Raw genomic sequence first — 21,478 nt, forward strand, 5'->3', positions numbered from 1 at the left:
AATAAACAAACAATCCAGATAGGAAATGGGCAAAGCATCTGAACAGGTATTTCTCAAAAGAAATACAAATGGCCAGCAAAGAAATTTAACTATGCATCAAAGAAATGCCTATCCCAACTACAATGAGATATCACCTTACTCGAGTCAGAATGGCTACAAACGACAAAAAATAATAAATGCTGACAAGGATGTGGAAACAAGTGAAACCTTATACACTATTGGTTTGAATGTTAATTAGTACAGCCATTATGGAGACTAGTATGGGGTTCAAAAGCTAAACTTAAAAATATCTGGGTATATACCCAAAGGAAATGAAACCAACCAGCCAACCAAATACCAGCGCTCCCAGATTCACAATAGCTAACTCATAAAATCACCTAAATATTGATGGATAAATAAAATGTGTATGGTGCTGCAGCACAGGGGTGGGAAGCTGGGGGAGCAGGCACTGTGACATCCACACATATTGCATCAGAGCACCTGGAATTGAGCTTATGTCTGCTTCCAAACCAATTTGCTGCTGATGCACATCCTGAGAGACAGCAGATGATGACTCAAGTAGTCAGGTCCCTGATACTTGTGTGGGAGACCCAGATGGAGTTCCTAGCTCTGGCTTCAGCCTGGCCTAGCCAAGCTGTTGTGGGCATTTGGAAAGTAAATCCATGAATATAATACCTCTCGGTTTCTCTGTGTGTCTTTCAAATAAAAAATTAATTAATTAAAACAAAAAAGAGGAAAATGTGGTATAAATACACAATGGCATAATGCCATAAAAATGGCATAAATATGGCACAATGCCATAAAAAAATGAAATCCTACATTGGAAACAAAATGGATGAAATTACAGGTCATTATGTGAAAAAATCCAGACACAGAAAGACAAACCATGTGTTCTTCCTCATAGATCACATGTGGAGGTTTTTTTTTAAAAATCTAACTGAACTTGGAATAGCAATTATCGGAGGCCAGGAAGAGTGGGAGAAATAAGGGCAGGTTGGATAATAGTTACCCAAACAGATAGAAGCAGTAAGCTCTAGTGTTCCTCAGCATGGTGGTGTGATTGTGGCTAAGAAAAATGTATTCTATGCTATATAAAAAACAGTAAAAGAAAAGCCAGGATCCAAACACAAAGAAAAGATAAGGAATTAGGTACACCACATACATGTGTTAAATATTGCATTGTATCCCATAAAGAAATCCAAATACTACATGTGAATCAAAACATAGTGTTAATGGTCTGTTGTGTACTATCAACTGTAACTTCCTTTTACATTTATTGCAATAGAAGCAAGAACTGGTAGGAGGCATTCACAAGGTGAGTACTAACAAACCTCATATTCCAAATTTTATTAATATTTGATACCATTCAGCCTGGGTAAGCATTAGAGAATAATTCAAACTACCTTACTGATTATTTTAAAATTAGGTTTTCTTTTCTTATGTTTCACAAATATGAGAAAACATAGAAAACTTTATAGAAAATGGAATTAAGAGATTTTAGTGCAAAAAAACTCATGAAGTTCATACAAATTTTCATAATATACATATTCAATGAACTTTGAGAACCCCATGTATGCATGAATATCACACTTTTGCATATCAGAATAAACATCTATTAATTTCGTTTCTCCATGAACTTTCTGAAGTCTCCTTATATAACCTCTACATATTCAAGTGCTTATAGCACAAGGAGAAAGTATGAATTGGGAAGAAATAACAGACTTTAGAAGAAAGCAAATATAAACATACAAATGGCCAAACTGATTGAAAGATTCAAGAATACAGGAAAGGCAGAACATCCATGTGGACCATTAACATCTCTACTATGTCAAAAATATTTTTTTAAAAAAATATATATTATTTTCATCTACTTAAAAGGCAGAGCGACAGAGAAAAAGAGAGACAGGAGAGCGAGAGAGAGATGGATTTTCAATTGGGCTCGTTCTCTCCCAAAATGCTCGCAACAGTGAGGGCTGGGCCAAAGCAAAACCAGGAGTCCAGAACTTCATCCAAGTCTCCCACATAGGCAGCAATGGTCCATGCACTCAAGTCACCATCTGCTGGTGAGCCAGGACTCAAAGTTGCAATCTGATTACTGGATGTGGGCATCCCACGTGGTTTACCATTGTGCCACAATGTACGCTTCAGAAAGTCTCCCTATTAATTTATCAACAGTAATATTCAGATAGTAAAAACTGATTCAAATGCTGAAGTACTTACTATTAATTTTATAAGTGAGTAAGAATGGTCATAATAATAAAGGAACTATAAGCTTTCATTAATCAGTTCATGTTAATTCATAGCAAGCAACAATCAACAAACAAAAATGCTAGAGTACTAGAGATTCAGCAAATCTATGGTAAATCTTCCATTAACTCTATAATATTAAGCTATTAACAATTTTGTTGGACCAGTTTCTGAAATTACAATAAAGTGAATTAAAGTAGATGATTTCCTCTAGTTCGAAACATCTGACTCTACTTTATGCATGTATGATCTGAAATATTTAAATAAAAAATCTTAAATCTGAAAAAATAAGTCAGCATTTATCTATTTCGGCTGCTTTTCTCAGTGTATTCTCAATCTTAAAAAGGTTTCTTTCACTGTAACTCTATTCTGATTTAGTGACTATGACTTCCAAATAGAATTTAACTAGGTTATTCATGTATATATGTGATGGCTTACCCAAAAGTGGGAGGTTTTAGGAAGTGTTTTGATACTGTGGAAGTACAGCATTGATCACATATGCTCTTAGAACCTGAACCCATCAGGTTTCTTTCAAATCATTCAGACTGGGATTTTCTCAAAACCCAATTTACCATAAAAAAAAAAGGGTTTTTAGAGAAAAGACCATCTGGTTTCCAGGTTCCAGGGTTCAAGACATGCACATGCATTCAAAGTCATGGATATATGAAAAGAGCAAAAAAGATGCTTTGTGTTACTAAGCCTACTACTGATTGGGAGATTAACCTATGCTTTCATCCATATTTTTTATTTCTTCTTCTTCTTTTTTTTTTAGATTTACTTTATCTATCTGAAAGGCACAATGAGAGAGAGAGAAAGAAAGAGAGAGAGGGGAGAGAGAGAGGGACAGAGGCAGAGACAGAGAGATCCTCCATCCACTGCTCACTAGCCAGATAGCCGCAACAGCCAGGGCCAGGCCAGGAGACAGGAGTCTCTTCCACGTCTCCCCCCGTGGCCCAAGCACCCGGGGCAAACACTTGTGCATCCTTCCAGGGCCTAAGCACTTGGGGCATCTTCTGCTGCCTTCCGAGGTACATTAGCAGGGAGCTGGATCAGAAGTCAGCAGCCAGAACTCAAATTGGAGCCCTACATGGGATGTTGGCATCACATGCAGCGGCCCTGCTCACTATGCAATGGTGCCAACCCCTTCCATCCATATTTTCTGCTTTACCATCCAATATTACCACTCCAATACACTCTAATATTTCATTACAAAGAGTTAACATGGAAGTAAAAAAAACTATATAGTCACATTAATCTTGCAATTCCATTTAAACTAAGTTGTTTCTACAAACAACTCTCCAAATTAATTGTGACTTTTGAATCTACTTCTACTTTTACTCTAGTTTATTTCTGCTTTCCCCATTACTCTGGTCTAATGAATCACCTTTAAGAAAATGGCAGTCTTTTATTTTTCCTCTTAGGAGATCTTCTTCTATAACTACCTGGCACCCCTTGGCTTCTGCTTCAAACATCTACTTGAAGAAACTTTGTCATACACTACAAAGTATAGGCTTTCTCAAAGGCATTTCTATCACAATAAATATGCGACATGAAGCGAAACTTCCTTTTATATTGCTAAAATAATTAAATTTTAACTTAGAGTTTTTCTCTACATTCTGAAATCAAGTAAAAGAACATGCAAGTATATTACTAGACAGACTTTGAGAATTATACATCTTTCCCTAATATCTGAATGTTCATCTGTCTTTCTGGGGTACATTCTGAAGAGGTCTATAGCTTAAAAGAAAAGATTTTGTGACACATTAATCTATTCTTTATCCATGCCACACACTTCTGCTATACAAGTATTCACATGAGTGAGTGTCTTACTCAGATAAAAACTCTCTGATGTATTAAGTCTATATTCATGGGAAGAACAGTTGCATCCTTAAATTTAATGTGTTACCTTGAGCCAATCTCAAAATGCTCAATAATAATTTAAAATGGTCATTTAATGTAAATAAACCCTTGCAATTCATACATGGCACGGATTTTAGCTTTTAAACATAAGAAATATTGTTTAAAATCAATTCCGCAATTATTTTAATAATTGGTAACAAATACTTACCTGGGAAGCCATCAAAAGTAATCCTGTCTCCAGGTACAGACCCATTAGGCGGAGCCAAGATTTCAACTTTCTCTGGTGAACTAGCACACATCACCATTGCTTGCGAGATTACTCCCCTCATCTTTGCAGGCTTCAGGTTACAAAGTAAAACCACCATCCGATTTTGCATCTGTGTGAAACATAAATTGTTAACTGAACATGCACAGCAATTTTCATACCTAGAATACATTAAGATATATTTAATAAGGTAGGTATCAAATGTTCTTCTTTTGTGAATGTATCTCTGTGTTCAAAGTCTTTTACTGTTGTTATAAAGTCTTGCATAAACATAACCAAAAAAAAAAGTCCTCCAAACTGACATACATTATGGTTGAAAGAGCACAAGATGTTATCCCAAACATTTAGTGAATGAATAAATAACTGATTAAATAGATATGGTTTTAAATTTCAGCTACCATTAACTTGCAATTCGATTGTGTACAGTTGATCTTCCTGCTACCTTGAAAAATGAGGTAAATAATACTGATATTAAAGAACTGTTTATGAGGGTTAAATCTGGCAAACATACAAAGCATTTACCTTAGTATCTAGACTAAAATAAATGTTCTCATTTGCATATGCCATATATGGCCACTTGGAATACTATGCAATATTTATTTCCTAAACTGAAGAAATTGATCATTTAACAACTCAGGCATAATGCTTACAGAAACTAGCATTTTTGGCTATTTTGACAATTTTTTATAGAAGTGAATACAATGTTTTTTAATCTTTAAAAATTGAAGTATCAATTTTTCCCCAATTAGCAGGTTTAAAATAAACAACTGAACTATTGCTGCAGATGAGAAATAAAGGCACATTCTGAATAAAATATTTTATAAATAATATTTTATAAATAATAAATTTTATTATTTTATAAATAAATAGTTTCATAAGTAAATATTATATATTTAAATTTACTCCCCAATTCCATGATTTTAAAAATGGGTTTACGTATCGAATTCAAATGATTCTGTTTAGGGGGTCTTCAGGAAGAATACTCCTTCCTAAAAAACTTCACATAACTTGAAAATGTCACATTATGAAGATTTACAAAAAAATACAGCACAAACATAAGCATAACAGAAGGGTTAGCTACATGTAATCCCTGAAGAATCTCATGACAGCTGTCAACTTTTCCTTAAGAAAAATACACAACCTACAAAATCTAGCATGCAATTTTGGGAGCTAAGTAGCCCCGCTTCACAAAATCCTTATTAGTATAGTCTCAGTGGGTTACATACAGATACTACAGAAATAGCTTTGCTTATGGCTGTGAACGACAGCTTCTTGAAGAAAAGAAATGATCTGTAACCAGGTGACCAGAAAATATGACACTCAAACAAGGAAAAGTTTTCCCAATTAGAGCTGCCTGAAGATTAATTCACTCTTTTCTCCCTAAGGAGTTTTAAAGAATCCCAGTTCCACACAAAGTGAGTATTTCAAAAAGGAAAGAAAGCATACACCTGTGCCAAATGTATCTTTTTTAATAGATAAATTTCTTTATTGATTTCCTTCATTCCACCTCCGCACTCCGCCAAAAGAGCAGTGAGAATGATTCTATTATAATGTGAGGTAGATCGTGTCGTTTTGCCAAAAAATCTCCAGTGGCTTACACACTTCTCAAAATAAAATCCAAGCCTCTTTATACAAAGATCTTTAACATCTTGTGTCATTTGTAATCTTTATCCCTGATTTCATTTCCTATGATTTTCCTGCCTTATTTAACTCTGCTCTAATCACTCTATTCTCCTAAACTGAAGACCTTAAAAAAAGGGCAAAAAACAAACAAACAAACAAACAAACAAAACAAAAAAACCTAAGCATGAAGTGTAAGACATTATTTTCTTACACTCTGATAAAGTTAATAGCAATCCATTACATATGAGATTAAGCCTCTAAAGTAAAGGAAATGAGTAAATATTCTATACAGAAGAAAAAAGTGCCCTCCTCATTTTCCTGAGACATGATAAGAAATAGTTCCCTTTCCTCTTCAGCATTCACAAGCTAACACTAGCAGAAGAGTAATGATAAACCTGAAACAATCACAACTTAGCTTCTAGCTCAGCTTTGACACCCCATTTCAGTTATGAAATGTTCTAACTTGTGCAGAGTATGCCTTCCATCTAAAGGTGTACCCAAATCTAACCATTAGTCAATTTCTACCTTGAGAAAACAGCAGGAGGTAGGAGGAAAGGGGTTTAGGGCAAGGAGCACGTGAAACTCAGTTCTCAATTTTGAGGAATCAACACATAAGGACTTTTATGGGAAATTCCATTTGAAACTATTTTAAGAAACAATGAAAGATAAACTAAAACTTTTTGGAATGGGGCAGGCACTGTAGTGCATTCAGTTAAGCTATTACTGGGGATGCCAGCGTCCAATATAGGAATGTCTGGGATCAAGTCCCACCTCTACTTCCAATCCAACTTTCTGCTAACTTTCCTAGGAGGTAGCAGAAAATGGATCAAATTCCTTGGCCTCTGCCACTCATGGGGGAGACCTGGATTGATTCCTGGTTCCTGGTTTTGACCTGGCATTTGGAGAATGAACCAATGGCTGGAAGGTCTCTATCTCTGTTTTTCCCTCTTTCTGTGTCACTCTGCCTTTCAAATAAATAAATAAATAAAACAAAATGAAAAAACCAAAACCCTGTTCTGAAATTGCATTCCTTCCACAGTCCAGTTGTTTGTCTTATGACGTCCATCATTCATACGGCACTAAAACCTGCACAGTACCTGTAGCTAGAAGCCTGCACTGTAACTGCGGTTAGTTACACTCTATCTTGGATGATAAAAAGGAAAGCTGACCAGGATAGGGATTATAGGCACTCAGCCCTGGAGTCAGATTCATGAGAATTTACTACTTAGGTTCACAGGTTGCTTCACTTTAAGATCATCTATAAGCAAGGACAGTACTAAACAGATATACTAGTAGTAGCAAATAAAATATTACATGTGAAAAGCATATATAACTAGTTTAAAAGCAATAGCCATCATTATTTTCACTTTTGTTCTATCATGGAATTTTATTATTCCTTGATTTTTTAAAGATCACTGTTACGCAATCCCAGAAAGCATCAATCTAAAAGCATGAGAAAAAGCTCATTTCTCTATAGTCTAAGAAATATTTTTAAACCTGAGGAAAAATGGAGGAGACTACAGAAATAATGTCATTTTCAATGGTATTCCATTATTCATTAAAAACTGGATGTTTTGTATTTTTCTGTTAGATATTATAAAAAGATATTGCTTGTTATAGGAAATATAAAATCTTAACCATTTTTAAAATACAGAAAATAATAACATGTTTTCTTCTTTCTGTTCTAATGAATTCTATCTTAATTCACAGATCTTTGGCTTTTTTTGTGGCCTTTTTTTATATACATTTTTTGGTAGAATTCACCACACTCAAACTAATCAACTGATCCAATTAATATTGGTTCAAGCCACATGGTAATCTGCCAAGTAATTAGAATAGACATTAAGAAAGAGGAAATAAAAGTGACAAATACATGCAACAGTGATTTTAGTAGTACACATTACCTGATCGAGAGGAACATGATTCACCAGGCCACTGACAACTGTTCTCGGTGCTGATTCTCCAACATCTATTTCTTCAACATACAAAGAATCTGCATCAGGGTGTTTTCTGGCAGTAATGATGCAACCAATTCGGAGATCCAGACGGGAAACATCTATTGGCTTAGAGTCAGCACTTCCTGTTACTGCTTGCTGTTTTTTCTCCTTCTTCTCTCCTAAAAAGTATTTGTGATTAGGTAAATATCAGAAATAAAATAATAATTAATACACGACAAGAAATTTTTGGTATTAATACTGAAAAGCCTAAAAGAAAAAAATAAAAAAAAAAGAGTATTTGTCTTCTACATTCTGTGATGCATGGGCCAAATTCAGTCTGTTGCCTATCTTCACAAAGAAAGTTTTACTGGAACACAACCACACTCATTTGTTTACATATTGTCTAGAGATACTTTTGCACTATAGCAGAGTTGAGTAGCTGTGTAAAGAGACTGGATAGTACAAAATGCCTAAATTTACTATATGACATTTAACTAGAAACTTTGCCTTCCATGAAACAGGGCTATAGAAAACCATTTGCAAGTTTTTAAAGGACTCTGGAGGGTACCAAATCCTTTATTTAGAAAGAATACCAAAGTCATTAGTCAAATGATGAAATGAATTACAGTAAAACACAATTTCACTGACAAAATTATTCTCTTATCAGTTATATAGAGCAGTAATTATATAATGAATATTTTTATTTCTTTGCTTCCTATTTTGAAGACTTATGAAGCCTTTAGGTATATTCATAGCAATTATTTTAGTAGAACAGAAAATTTGATTCAGATTACACTTTAATGTTCTTACTTTTATTTGTATGTGCATAGTGTAAATCTTATGAACATATGATTACTTTAGTCAATGAGTCAAAAATGTAACCTATAAAGTGGATTCATATTTCTTCAGTTTATAATTAGCTTTTCTTGCAAAACAGAACATAAAATCCAAATAAAAAATTTACCTTTAAATATTAGAGAACAGAGACAAGCTATTAAAGCTTAGGAGCATTTTTTCTCAATTATACCTTTGATCTTTCAACAAATATTTATTGAGTCCTAGGACACTAAGAAAGAGTAAGGTTAATAGCTCATGCTGTTAAGGCACTCAAAATCTCTCTTAAGGGAGACAGACCTACCTCTAACAAATATGTGATGAATATTACATACATAAAGAAATTCAGAACAAAGAACAGTAATTCTGCCTGGAGCAGAAAAGCAGGATTCTATGTGAAGTACATTCACAATTTATACAAGCTAGTTCATGAAAAAAGACAAAGGGCTGGGCAATATTTGATCTCTTTAGTGGTAAATACCCAAGAGACATAGAAAAATATATGCAAACTTATTAGAACAATATATACCACAAATCTTAGTACAGGTTCAGTATCATTTATCTCAATTACCTGGGAACAGAGCAATCATAGATTTTTTTTTATTTTTCGGATATTTGCATATACATAATAAGGTGTCTTGAAGATAGGACTCAAGTCTGAATACGAAAACCATTTATGTTTTATATATACCTTATACACATAGTCTGAAGGTAATTTTATAGAGTATTTTAGTATGTCTTTTTTTTTCTCCTTTAATTTTAGCTCTCAAATATTAGAGAGAATATGCAATACTTGTCTTTCTGTGCCTGGCTTATTTCAATCAATATGACACAAAAGGAAAAATATGGAATCAATCAAGGTGTCCATTATCAGATGAATGATAAAGAAAATGTGGGATATATACACAATAGAATATTATCCAGCTAAAAGAAATAAAATTATATCATATGCAGCAAAATAGTTGGAACTGGAGGATATCAGTGTACGTATGTTTTGACTGTAAGCTCTTACAAAAGGCCAAGCGTGGAATTCTACATGGCATCATGTTGGTGCTCAGAAAGTTCTGGATTTTGCAGCATTTCAGATTTTGGATTAAGGATAGTCAACCTATAGTTATCTTTGTGTGATGAACCACATACAGTTATCATACAGCAGTATAACAGCATGATACATCTATATCAATTTTTTTAAAAAATTTACTGCTTACTAGGCATTTGAAATAATCTTATAATCAATCTGTATACCAGAGGTGGTTACAAATATTAAAATCGACGCCCAGAGCTCTGATAATTATAAGGGATTTTCATTGGCAAATGAGTGCTATTCAGCATACATGGTGGTCTAGAAAGAATGTGTAGGCATCACAGCCCATGCATGAACAGAATACTGGAATGTGGTAATTCTAGCAAGCCAACCACCTATGAAATAACCTTGCAAAACCAGCACTATCTGATATAGCAACTGGCAGCCACATATAGCTACTCATATTTAAATTTAAAATAATCAAAACTAACTTAGAAATTTAGTCCTTTGGTCACAGTAAAATTTCAAATGCTTATTAATAGCCAATTCTAGCTGCCATGTTGGACAACAGATATAGAGCACCTCCATCATCATAGGAAGTTCCAATGGACAGAGGCCTAGAGCTCCATTTGGTCAGTGCGTTCCCCCTTTCCCATCTAACTAGTAGGTTAATTACCAGAATAATTGAAATTCTTCCTTAGAATAATAAAATGTGGATGTTGTTACATCTATCAGAACATGCTATATGACTGTTTTGTGTCTACTTCTTAATAAATTTTATAATGAGGAAATAGTCTATCTTGATCTCTTTGTAGTCATACCACCTAGTGGTGAAGTTGTGTAGAGTATGTTCAGTCCTTACCTACTTCTAACGGAGGCTACTGATATTTAATAAAAAGAACTGACAAGTGCCTTGTTCTAAACTGACTAAACACAATCCTTAAGTCATTTTATATTTTCCAAATATTTTTTAGTGAGTATAAGTATAACAAGAAATACAGATGAGTTACCAAAGCACTTTTTAAACTATCTGGTGAAATGAAATCTATTAAGGATGGAAAAAGAATAGTTAAAAAGGGAATCAGATTTATGATTAGAAAAATACCTTTAGCAGCAAGGTAAAGGAAAAGATGAAAATTTAACATTAACTTAGATGAAAAGTCACAAGAACCTGAACTAGTGTAGCACAAAAGAAAATGTTAAAGTTGAGTTCCAGATATTTTGCTGACAGGAATTACAGGATTTGTTGATTAACTAGATAGATATGAAAGATTCAGGGAGAGGGACAGGTTAAGACTAAATGGCTGGGCCGGCGCCGTGGCTCACTAGGCTAATCCTCCACCTAGCGGCGCCGGCACCCTGGGTTCTAGTCCCGGCTGCTCCTCTTCTAGGCCAGCTCTCTGCTGTGGCCCAGGAAGGCAGTGGAGGATGGCCCAAGTGCTTGGGCCCTGCACCCCATGGGAGACCAGGAGAAGCACCTGGCTCCTGCCATCGGATCAGCGCGGTGCGCCGGCCGCAGCGTGCCAGCCGTGGCGGCCATTGGAGGGTGAACCAACGGCAAAGGAAGACCTTTCTCTCTGTCTCTCTCTCACTATCCACTCTGCCTGTCAAAAAAAAAAAAAAAAAAAAAAAAAAGGAAAAGAGGGTGATGATACTACTTAAATCCTTATCAGAGTCTGAAATCTTAATATCCCCATAACTTACTTTAGACATTCTGCTCTGATTGGAATGTCCTTTTGATATCATTACAACAGGTCCTAAGCTAATTTTCTAGCTGTGACTTCTTTAATACTATGCCCTAAATTTACACCAAAATTCACTCATACCAAACTATTTATGAGCTCCTATACCTAACCTCTGTTTCCTGTGTTTTTTACTTATGTTGATACCTCTGCCAAAAATTCCACTTTCACTCTAGTCAACATTCACAAATTCTTTAGGATCCAGCTTCCATATCCCAATATCATATTGTTCCTAATTTTATTCCAGCTCATATGAGCTTGAACTTTACTTTTTGTATCATAATTATCATCCAAAATGTTGACAAAAATACCTTTCTTTTCAATTTTTTCTTTCATCTTCTTTTCTTCTCCTCCTTTTATCAGTTCTTTGGCACCAGAAGACACAGCTGTTACTGGTGTTGATTCGATCACATTTTCAGGTGCTGCTGAACTGGGTTGCAGTGGAGTGCCAGAAGGGAATGGTATTTGCTTCACTGATATAGAAAAATAAGTAGATAATGTCACTTATATTAAACCAACAAAGCAAAAAGTATGGAATTGTGACTCACAAATACGAATTCTTTTAAAAAAAATGCCATGCATCTACTGAGATTACAGAAAGGTTGTTAAAAATAAAAGGACGATTTAATTATTAATTACTACACTGAGAAAAGTATGAACAATAGTTAACATTATGGACTCATTTGTCCCAAACACTTCCCAAAATGCTCTTTTCACATAATTCTCATAAACAACCCAAGTGAGTTCTAATATGTTGTAATTTATACAACATGAATCTGAGCCATCTGGATCAGATGAAATTGGTCTATCACACAGTCGGCAGAGAATGTGAAATTTCTGTTCAGACAGTCTGCTTCCAGATACTGCACTGCATGGTGTGGTAAGATGGCAAGCTTCTCATTCAGGTTTTCCTTTACATTGAACAAGTAGAAAGGTATTGTACCATTAATCATTGCTGTATTACAATTAATGGAGAAACAGCATCACAAAACAACTTTTTAAAAAAGCAAAAGAAGGTCCTTCAGCTATAAAATGTTAAAAATAACTCACAGTGAGTATGGAAAAATGTACTCTTGTGAGGGATGTTATGTGCTTATGTTCTGGCAAATACTCAAACCACTTTTCTGAAGTATTTTTTAAGTTCTCTGGAGGGCATTGTATTTTTTTTTTTTTTTAGTAATGTGGGTTCCTACTTTATATTTCATCATTAGACAGAAATCACATTAACTCAAACCACAAATTTACTTTAACATTTCATTAATAAAGCTTGAATTTAAAAGATTAATGTTTATGGAGAAATGACAAACAGTTTTGCATTGCTAATATTTTAACTGGTCAATTATGTACCTGTATTCCAAAACTACTAAGTGTTGGAACACATCAACTTGTATCATTTTCTACTGACATAATATTTTCTTTAACCAATAGTGCTGAGCACACATACCATTTCTTTTTATTTAGCTCAGGGCAGGTTTCATACTAGAACAGTCAGAGTAATTCACTCATTGACAGAATAATAGTCAAAAGAAACAGTAAATATTAATAAATGTCAACTAAATATTTTAATGGCTAATTCTCAGTAATTTTCATTACTCAACAGGGAACAGTAAGGAGATGAAGTATAGTAAAAACAATTAAAAGTGTTAAGTTTCTGAATCCTGGCTTAGCCACTTTCTATGTGACCTCAGGCAAGATCATTGCCTTTTCTAAATATCCACTGTTCTATGAAAGATGCAAAGTAGGGAGGCAGTGACGATAAAACAAGCATACTATTTCACAGATAATAAATGATATATAATTACTATTACAAATAAAACAATCTATCCTCTCTATATTAAATTACAGTGACGATAAAACAAGCATACTATTTCACAGATAATAAATGATATATAATTACTATTACAAATAAAACAATCTATACTCTCTATATTAAATTACAGTGACGATAAAACAAGCATACTATTTCACAGATAATAAATGATATATAATTACTATTACAAATAAAACAATCTATACTCTCTATATTAAATTACCCCCATTTTGAATTTCTGCCTGAATTAGCTCCTGCTTCAGTTCTTCAATTTCTTTCTTCAGTTTTGCATTTTCAACTCGAAGTTTCTTCTCTTCTCGCAAAGTGGCCTGCAGAACTGCGATCAAGAAAATCTACTGAAAACATGTTTTTGCAAAGGTTTATTATAAACACTATTTAAAAGGGGGACTGCCAGTATAAGTGCAGTTTAATATTTATGAAAACAATGTGACAGAGTTGTCGCCAGGTCTTCACCAGAGATTGGGTCCAGAATTCCTGCACTAGATATCAAAAGCTGCACTCACTGAAGTCTTATAAAATATATTGGTACGTGTTTAGTATACATACAACTTTTTTTCAAAAAAATTTTTAAAGATTTATTTATTTACTTGAAAGTTATAGAGAGAGGGAGAGTCAGAGAAAGATCGATTTTCCATCTGCTGGTTCACTCTTCAAATAGCTGCAAGCAAGAAGCCTGCAGCTCCATCCTGATTGCACATGGGTGCAAGGGCCCAAGAATATAGGTCATCTTCCACTGCTTTCTTAGGAGCTGTATTGAAGTGGAGTCCTATAGGATGCCAGCATTACAGGCAGTGCCACAAAGCTAGTCCCTCAAATATCTGTGACTTAAGGATAGCTGCATCTACAGGTGTGGAGGGCCAACTGTATTTAAGGTTGGGAGAAAAATCTGTGAAACAACAGGACAGAAAAGGTATATGCTTATGAATCATTTTCCCAGCTTCTATAAGGACTGCTACTAAAATCAAATTAACATCTTTTCATAATTGTGGGCACTGACAACTTGACACAAAAGTGTCAATAACAAATGAATTTTAAGAGGAAAAAAAAGTCTGTGGAAAATGACATTAAAATGTAAGTATATTCTGGCACAAAAATTTTCAAAATTCATGCATCTGAGACCTAGATATATTCAATTATTTATCAAAAGTGTCTGAGATCCACTACAGATACTACATAAGACAAAACTACTCTCATTTTTTTAGTCACTACCTTTAAAAATAAAATGGAATAATCACTTATTTCTAAGGTCTCAGGGCAGAGCTGATCAAACATTCTGTAAGTGAAATAACTTCAAAGATCTGTCAAAATATAATGTGTTTGCTAAAGGTCAGCAATGGGGTACATAAAAATATCTATCTGGAGAAAAATAATGGTTATTGAAGAGGGTAACACTGTACCCAGGTGGGATTTTAAAAATCTGTGGGTTTAATTTCCATTATTAGAAATAATGGGAGTTATTACTGGAATTTATAGGCAGGGATTAGGGATGCCAGATATCCTGCAATGTGGTTGATATTTTTGCAACTATATCTCATCCTGCAAAACTAATTGTATAGTTGTATAAACGAAAAACAAAGCTCCTATTAATAGTTATTTGGACCTAGAGTTTATTCTGTCTCTGTGTGTGTGTGTTTATATGTAAATACAAAGTATTTTGAACCATTTTTTTTATACCCTGATTTTACCATGTAAATCAAGATTAAGTTTTACCTTATTTTATTCAGAGCTTTACCTAAAGAGTCATTCATCATCCTGAGTATATAAAATCTATCACTAAAAGCTATTTTCTGGTATCTGAGTTGGCTAAACAAAGGCAGACTAAATATGCACCTATATTACATGCTATTGTACCTGTTATTGGCTTTTGGTGATTCCATGAATGTGAAGCAGGTGGCATGGAATCCTCCTCTACTATTTCTTGTCCTACCGATGTAATTACTTATTGAAATACACATTTTATTATTAATAAATTTCTTTTCTGTCCATATTACATATAAAATAAATATATATTTATATATATTATATATTTTACATATTTTATAGGTAGGTCATTTTGTTGAAGAAATATTTTCTTTACAGGATATTAAAGGAGATTTTACAACACATTATAAAATGGGGGCAACAGGACTGAGAACCACCAAGATAGGGCAATACTAATAAAGGTGAGGGTCAGCTCTGTTCAAGTCCTGGCTCTGCTCTCGATACCAGCTTGTTGCTAATGTGTACCCTGGAGGCAACAGGTAATAACGTAAGCACAGGGTTCCTGCCACCTGCATGTGAGACTCAGAATAAATTCCTGCTCCTGGCTTTGGACTGGCCCAGCTCTGGCTGTTGTGGGCATTAGGAAAGTGAACCATCAGATGGAAGCCCTCTGTCTGTCTCTTCTGTCTCAAATAATTTTTTTAAATAAGATTTTTTTAAATCACTATTTTTTAAAATTAAAATGTAAGGACATATTTACATATAAAAATCATTTCAGAAAATGCTTTAGTAAAGTAATATGAAATTATACATTCTCTTCCATACAAGATCACTGGAAACATTTGATTCCAGTTTTAGTTTCATCCATTTTCTTCATTTCTAACCTCTGTTAGAGCAATTTATTTTAAACAATATAATTTTCCTGTGACAGTGTTTAAATACACTGTTTTCTCTGCGGGTCATATCTTCACCATATACCATTATAATAACTCTAAAATATTATTATACTAAAATTTTTAGGAGCCTAAAATTTATCATAAAAATAATTAAATAATAACATGCTGCAAACACATTTATTTTGCTTGATAACACAGAAATTCGTTTTATGTATGTCCTTAGAAAGTTTCAGGTTTCTCACTTGCTTTCTCCTTAAGAAGTGAAACTTGCTGCTTAAGATACTCAATGATCTGATCTGCCTCAGCACCCTTCTGTTCCAGTCTCTTCAGAACTGCATCGTTAGTTGCCATTTTTGCCATGAAACGGCAGAAAAACCTAAATGAAAAGACAGAAATGAAAATGATACTGTGGGAGGAATAAATTTATCATATAGGACACTGTGAAAAAGTAGTCTGAAAAAAACTTTGTAGTCTAACAGATCAATGTTACAAGTTTCCTTATGAAGTTAACAAAGCAAAGAAACAGCAGAAATGTTAAGTAGACTAATTCCTGAATCTGTTTGGAAGAGAACCTCTACTTTGCCCAGAAATGCAGAAAACATTTAAGATTGGAAAGTTTTTCTAAAAAGATTTAAATACAGCAAAATATTATCTCAAAAGATGAAGGTAAATGGTATTACACGTGTTCTACAGTAACAATAGTTGCTTAATTCTTTCCTTATATGATACTTTTATACACTGGATATTTCTACTGTTTACTCAATTACATCCAATTAAAGATGAACCATCAAGAGAGATAAATATTAAAAGAAAAAACTAACCAATTAGAAAAATTTTGAAGATATGAATATACAAAATCAATGTCATCATGCAGACTGTGTTCCTTATAAAAATTATTAGAATTTTAGTTTTATAATGTATCAATAGAAATTTTAAAACCTTGTCAAAGTTCAGAGAAATGCATAAGCAAACATTCTGAGATTAATTAATTATGTTAAAATGCTTTATATTGATTTATAATCACATTGACAATGGAGGGATAATCATTAATATTATGAACAGCTCTTTTAAAAACTGATTTTATATTAATTCATAATTCAAGTATAATAATGACAATGATTGCTGAAACACTTAAGATTTCAAATAATTGAGGCAACACTAATAAAAGGAGAAAATTTTGGATAGAGGGAAAAAATCCTGGCTAATGGAAATACAAGATTGTGTCAAAAATTCAAACCATTAAGCGATATCCTTTTTAAAGACTATTCTGAAATGTTTACCTTTTTATAGAAGAAACCAACGTTCAAAATATTTTATGCTGAAGTTATTTATATATAATCTGAGATATGACAGAAAAACAAAGGAAATCAAATAAAACCCTGTCTATAAAAACAAAACTGCTACTAAATAAAGAAAAAATAAAGTGGGTGGAGGTTAATTTAGAAAAGCCAGGGTAAATTGCTCATTTTCTACAAAGATTATTTTAAGAGTTTAGACAACATTTCTTAAATGAAGACACCATCTTTTAAATTCTGCCATTTTTAGGGGTACAAAGAGTATGGTGGTAGTGCTTCTAAAATGTTTGCAAAGCCATTATTTTAAAGACAAAAATAGAAATGGGTAAATGAAGACAATTGAAGTAAAAAATACTATGCTCTTCTAAATTTTAGCATGCGGAGATACAGTACTCTTTCAATTCAATATCTTTCTATTTTAGTATAAAAATGATTAAATATTGTTAAAGCACAAAATAGTTATCACAAACAAGTAATAATGAACATATGATTTGGCATAATCTGTGACTTTTACTTTTCTGGCAAAAAAATATTTGATGAACAAACTAAAATGAATTTGAAATTAGTGATAAACAAATACAGTTTAGAAAACATAGTGCAGCTGACAAACCATGTTACCTAAATGTTAATATTTAAAAAAACTAACATATTAGTATTTTAACTGATACAGAAACACATTTAAGTCTAGAATAATTTTCTTAAATGAGGTCTAGAAAGTCACCTCACAAATCCCGGCCAAGTCGTAGAAAAGGCAAACATGAAACTCATGGCCTGACTTACACAAAATGTTTCAGAATCTTCTAACAGTTATAGTAATTTGTAAAACACAAAATAACTCCTAGCCTCACAAGAAAAGCAACAGAAACAACTTTAGTGTTTTGATATATCTATAATTATCGAAAAAGCATATACTTACACAATTGAGTAAAATAAATCATAGTTTTTGTAAAGCACGCTGAAGCAAAGGCGTAGTAAGTTTACTAAGAGAATTCCATGTCTCAAGACACAGAAATAGAACTGAGCCAAACACATTAAACAGAAACACACAACGACTAAGAGGAAACTGTGTGATAGAGGGAAGTGATAAAACTGTGAATGAAGAGAACAGAAAATTAAAGTGAGAGAAAATCAGAATAATCTTCAAACTCATCAGTACTGAACTGCGTTAAGGGATTTGGACACATAAAGCGAAAAGACTTGCTATACCAACTGTTTTAACACCAAAATACTAAGATCACAAATTGAAATACAGTTACAGATAGTCAGGACTAAGTAATAATTACAGTTTGGCAGAAGGTATTTTAACACTTAGCTACTAAATTTAGTTCAAACAATATTTTTAAGTAAACCATCTGAACGTGTTTTTTCAAATTAAACTAAGTTAAATAAAAAACATATTTCACCTGCATACAAAAGGATTTAATGAGTTAACAGAGTTAAACTGGATGTATGTATCCGCCTTTCTCTCAGATACAATACAAAAAAACCCATGAAAAAATATAAAACACAGTAAAGCAAACTTCGAGATTATTTATGTGCTTTAACTGCCATAGGATAATATGCATTATATCTATGTGTTTTAGATATTTATCTACTTAATTATATCCATACAAATATTATAAAATAAACAAGTACTTATTTAGATTCAGGTCTACTTTCAAATTGTGAATTGTTAAATAAGACTCAGATTGAGAAATATGAATCATTTACAACACTTAGTAAAAATGCATTAATTCTTAACAAAATAACTGGATAAAAGAAACATGAGATATAAAGAAAAAAGAAAACATCTTAATAATAATGAGAAAGTTAGTGGAGAACACTTCATGCTTAGGCCATGGACTTTTAAAATACTGAGAACAGAAAGGGATGAGTATTCCCAATCAACCACTCACATATGAAGAAATGTTGGATGATCAAAGTTATCTGGAATTTCCTGATAGACTTTACTGCAGAATTAGTATCTGCCAGGTTTTTTCTAAACACTTCACAGATAACAACTCATTTAACCATAACACTACCACCAAGAGGAATACAGCTGTGGGACTCGGAACAAGTAACAACCTCTCTGAGCCTTAGGTTTTCCCATTTATAAAAAGGGGATAACTCTACATAGCTCACAGGAGTACTGGGGGAAGTCAAAGGATACTTAATAATAAGGATTCTTAATAAGGTTTTTTAAAAGATATGTATTTATTTATATTCATTTGAAAGGCAGAATGACACAGAGAGGAAAGACAGATCTTCCATCTGCTGTTTGACTCCTTAATGCCTCCAACAGCCAGGGCCGGGCCAGGCTGAAGTCAGGAGCCTAGAACTCCAATTGGGTCTCCCTCACGGCTGACAAGAACACAAGTACTTAAGCCATCACCTGCTGGCTCCCTGTTGCATCAGTAGGAAGCTGAATAGGAAGCACAGAGTAGTCAGGACAGTTGTCCCAAGCAGCAACTTATATGCCACAATGCCCAACTCCTAATAAGACTTTTGACACACAGCAAACAAATGGCAGCTAACTTCCTACCCGTCAGGCATTGAGCTCAATTTTGGGAACACAAAAAATGACAGGGTAGGAGCCAGTACTCTGGTGTAGAAGGTTAAGCATCTGTCAGCCTGGCATCCCATATGAGTGCTGGTTTGAATCCTGGCTGCTACAGTTCCAATCTAGCTCTCTGCTGATGTACCTGGGAAGGCAGTCGAGGATGGCCCAAGTGCTCAGGTCCCTGTACCCACGTGGGAGAACTAGAAAAATCTGACTCTGGCCAGGCCGAGCCCAGGCTATTGCAGCCATTTGCAGAGTGAACCAGCAGATAGAAGATAGTGCTCTTTCTCTAAGTATCTCTGCCTTTCAAATAAATAAATAAATCTTAAAAATGACTCGGGTTAACTATATAGGCTTCACCTTCAAAAAGCTCATGGTATAGCAGGTTACTAATGCCATAATATATTTTAGGTCCCTAGGTAAGACTTTTATATTTTCTGAAGGGTTAATAATATATCTAATAGTAAAAATATAACATATAGAGATGGATAGTAAAAGATATTAAAACATACTCAATAATTTGGTCAAGTTACTTGTTAATCTGTCAGTGGTATACGGTCTGTGGGAGTGATAGATATTAACATTTTTATAGTAATGGTGAGCAAAATATATCCAAAGATTCCTGTCCCCAGGAATACAAAAGAAAACTCTGTGTACTTTTCCCCACAGAGACTGCCATCGTAACTGTGAAATTCTAGAGATAACACGGACAGTACTAAGGAGACTAAAGCATATTTAAATTGTAATGGTTCCTGAAGGACTCTTGTGAGAGTTATCAGCTCCAGCATAGAAGGCAAAACAACCCAGGATAAGCAGTGCATATAATTTTGCCAAAGTCACCCAACTGACCAAGAACATCAAAGAAAAATTATTTTATGAAAATGATGACAATTGTTCTGGTTTAAGATAAGTAAAAAAAAGAAAAATCACTGAATATTTAATGTGATTTTGCCACAAACCTAAAACTGCTGTATAAAATGAAGTCTATTAAAAAGTTTTAGAAGATTTTTATTTATTTATTTGAGAGTTAGAATTACAGAAAGTGAGAGGGAGAGACAGAGAGAAAGGTCTTCCATCCATTGGTTCACCCCCCAATTGGCTGCAATGGCCAGAGCTGGGCTGATCTGAAGCCAGGAGCCAGGTGCTTCTTCCCAGTCTCCCATGTGGGTGCAGGGGCCCAAGGACTTGGGCCATCTTCTACTGCTTTCCCAGGCCACAGGAGAGAACTGAATTAGAAGAGGAGCAGCCAGGAACTAGAGTTGGCGATCATATGGGATGCCGGTGCCGCAAGCGGAGGATTAACCTACTGTGCCACAGAGCCAGCCCCTATTAAAAAGCTTCTCAACAAACTAAACTTTAAAGTGCAAGTGATTTTGAAACCTGAAAAAAATGCTCTGCAATCTAATTACTTACGATCAAATTCCTCATTTAGTTATGCAATAATATTAATTTCTGAGTTTCATTAATTCACCAACCATGACATATCATATAGTGATATATTAAACAATTTTAACTGCCATAATACCACTACACAGAAAACCTTATTAGCAAGAAGAGTAGATAAATATCTTTCGTTAGAACAGTCTTTTTGCCTGGAATAATCAAATATTCTAGGCAAAATAAAACTCCAAAGGGGCCGGCGCCGTGGCTCACTTGGCTAATCCTCCACCTGCAGTGCCGGCAT

At 34.1% G+C, this 21,478-nt stretch overlaps 1 protein-coding gene across 3 annotated transcripts in view; it reads right to left on the bottom strand.

The window, feature by feature from the left end:
* Positions 1-21,478, bottom strand: part of AIMP1 (aminoacyl tRNA synthetase complex interacting multifunctional protein 1) — a 32,291-nt gene that overhangs the window by 5,186 nt on the left and 5,627 nt on the right. For 2 of the 3 annotated variants that reach the window (XM_002717177.6, XM_070047780.2), the window contains exons 2-6: positions 16,203-16,336; positions 13,566-13,679; positions 11,844-12,005; positions 7,900-8,111; positions 4,316-4,484 (exon numbers count right to left, since the gene is read on the bottom strand). In XM_002717177.6, coding sequence (XP_002717223.2) covers positions 4,316-4,484; positions 7,900-8,111; positions 11,844-12,005; positions 13,566-13,679; positions 16,203-16,336 — 791 coding nt within the window. Of the gene's footprint in view, positions 1-4,315; positions 4,485-7,899; positions 8,112-11,843; positions 12,006-13,565; positions 13,680-16,202; positions 16,337-18,171; positions 19,092-21,478 lie in introns of those variants that run through there. The other variant, XM_070047779.2, reaches the window with a different exon arrangement.

The sequence above is a fragment of the Oryctolagus cuniculus genome, chromosome 8 (genome assembly GCF_051225735.1).
Source record: "Oryctolagus cuniculus isolate XC-2025 breed Fujian yellow rabbit chromosome 8, ASM5122573v1, whole genome shotgun sequence".
NCBI lineage: Eukaryota > Metazoa > Chordata > Mammalia > Lagomorpha > Leporidae > Oryctolagus > Oryctolagus cuniculus.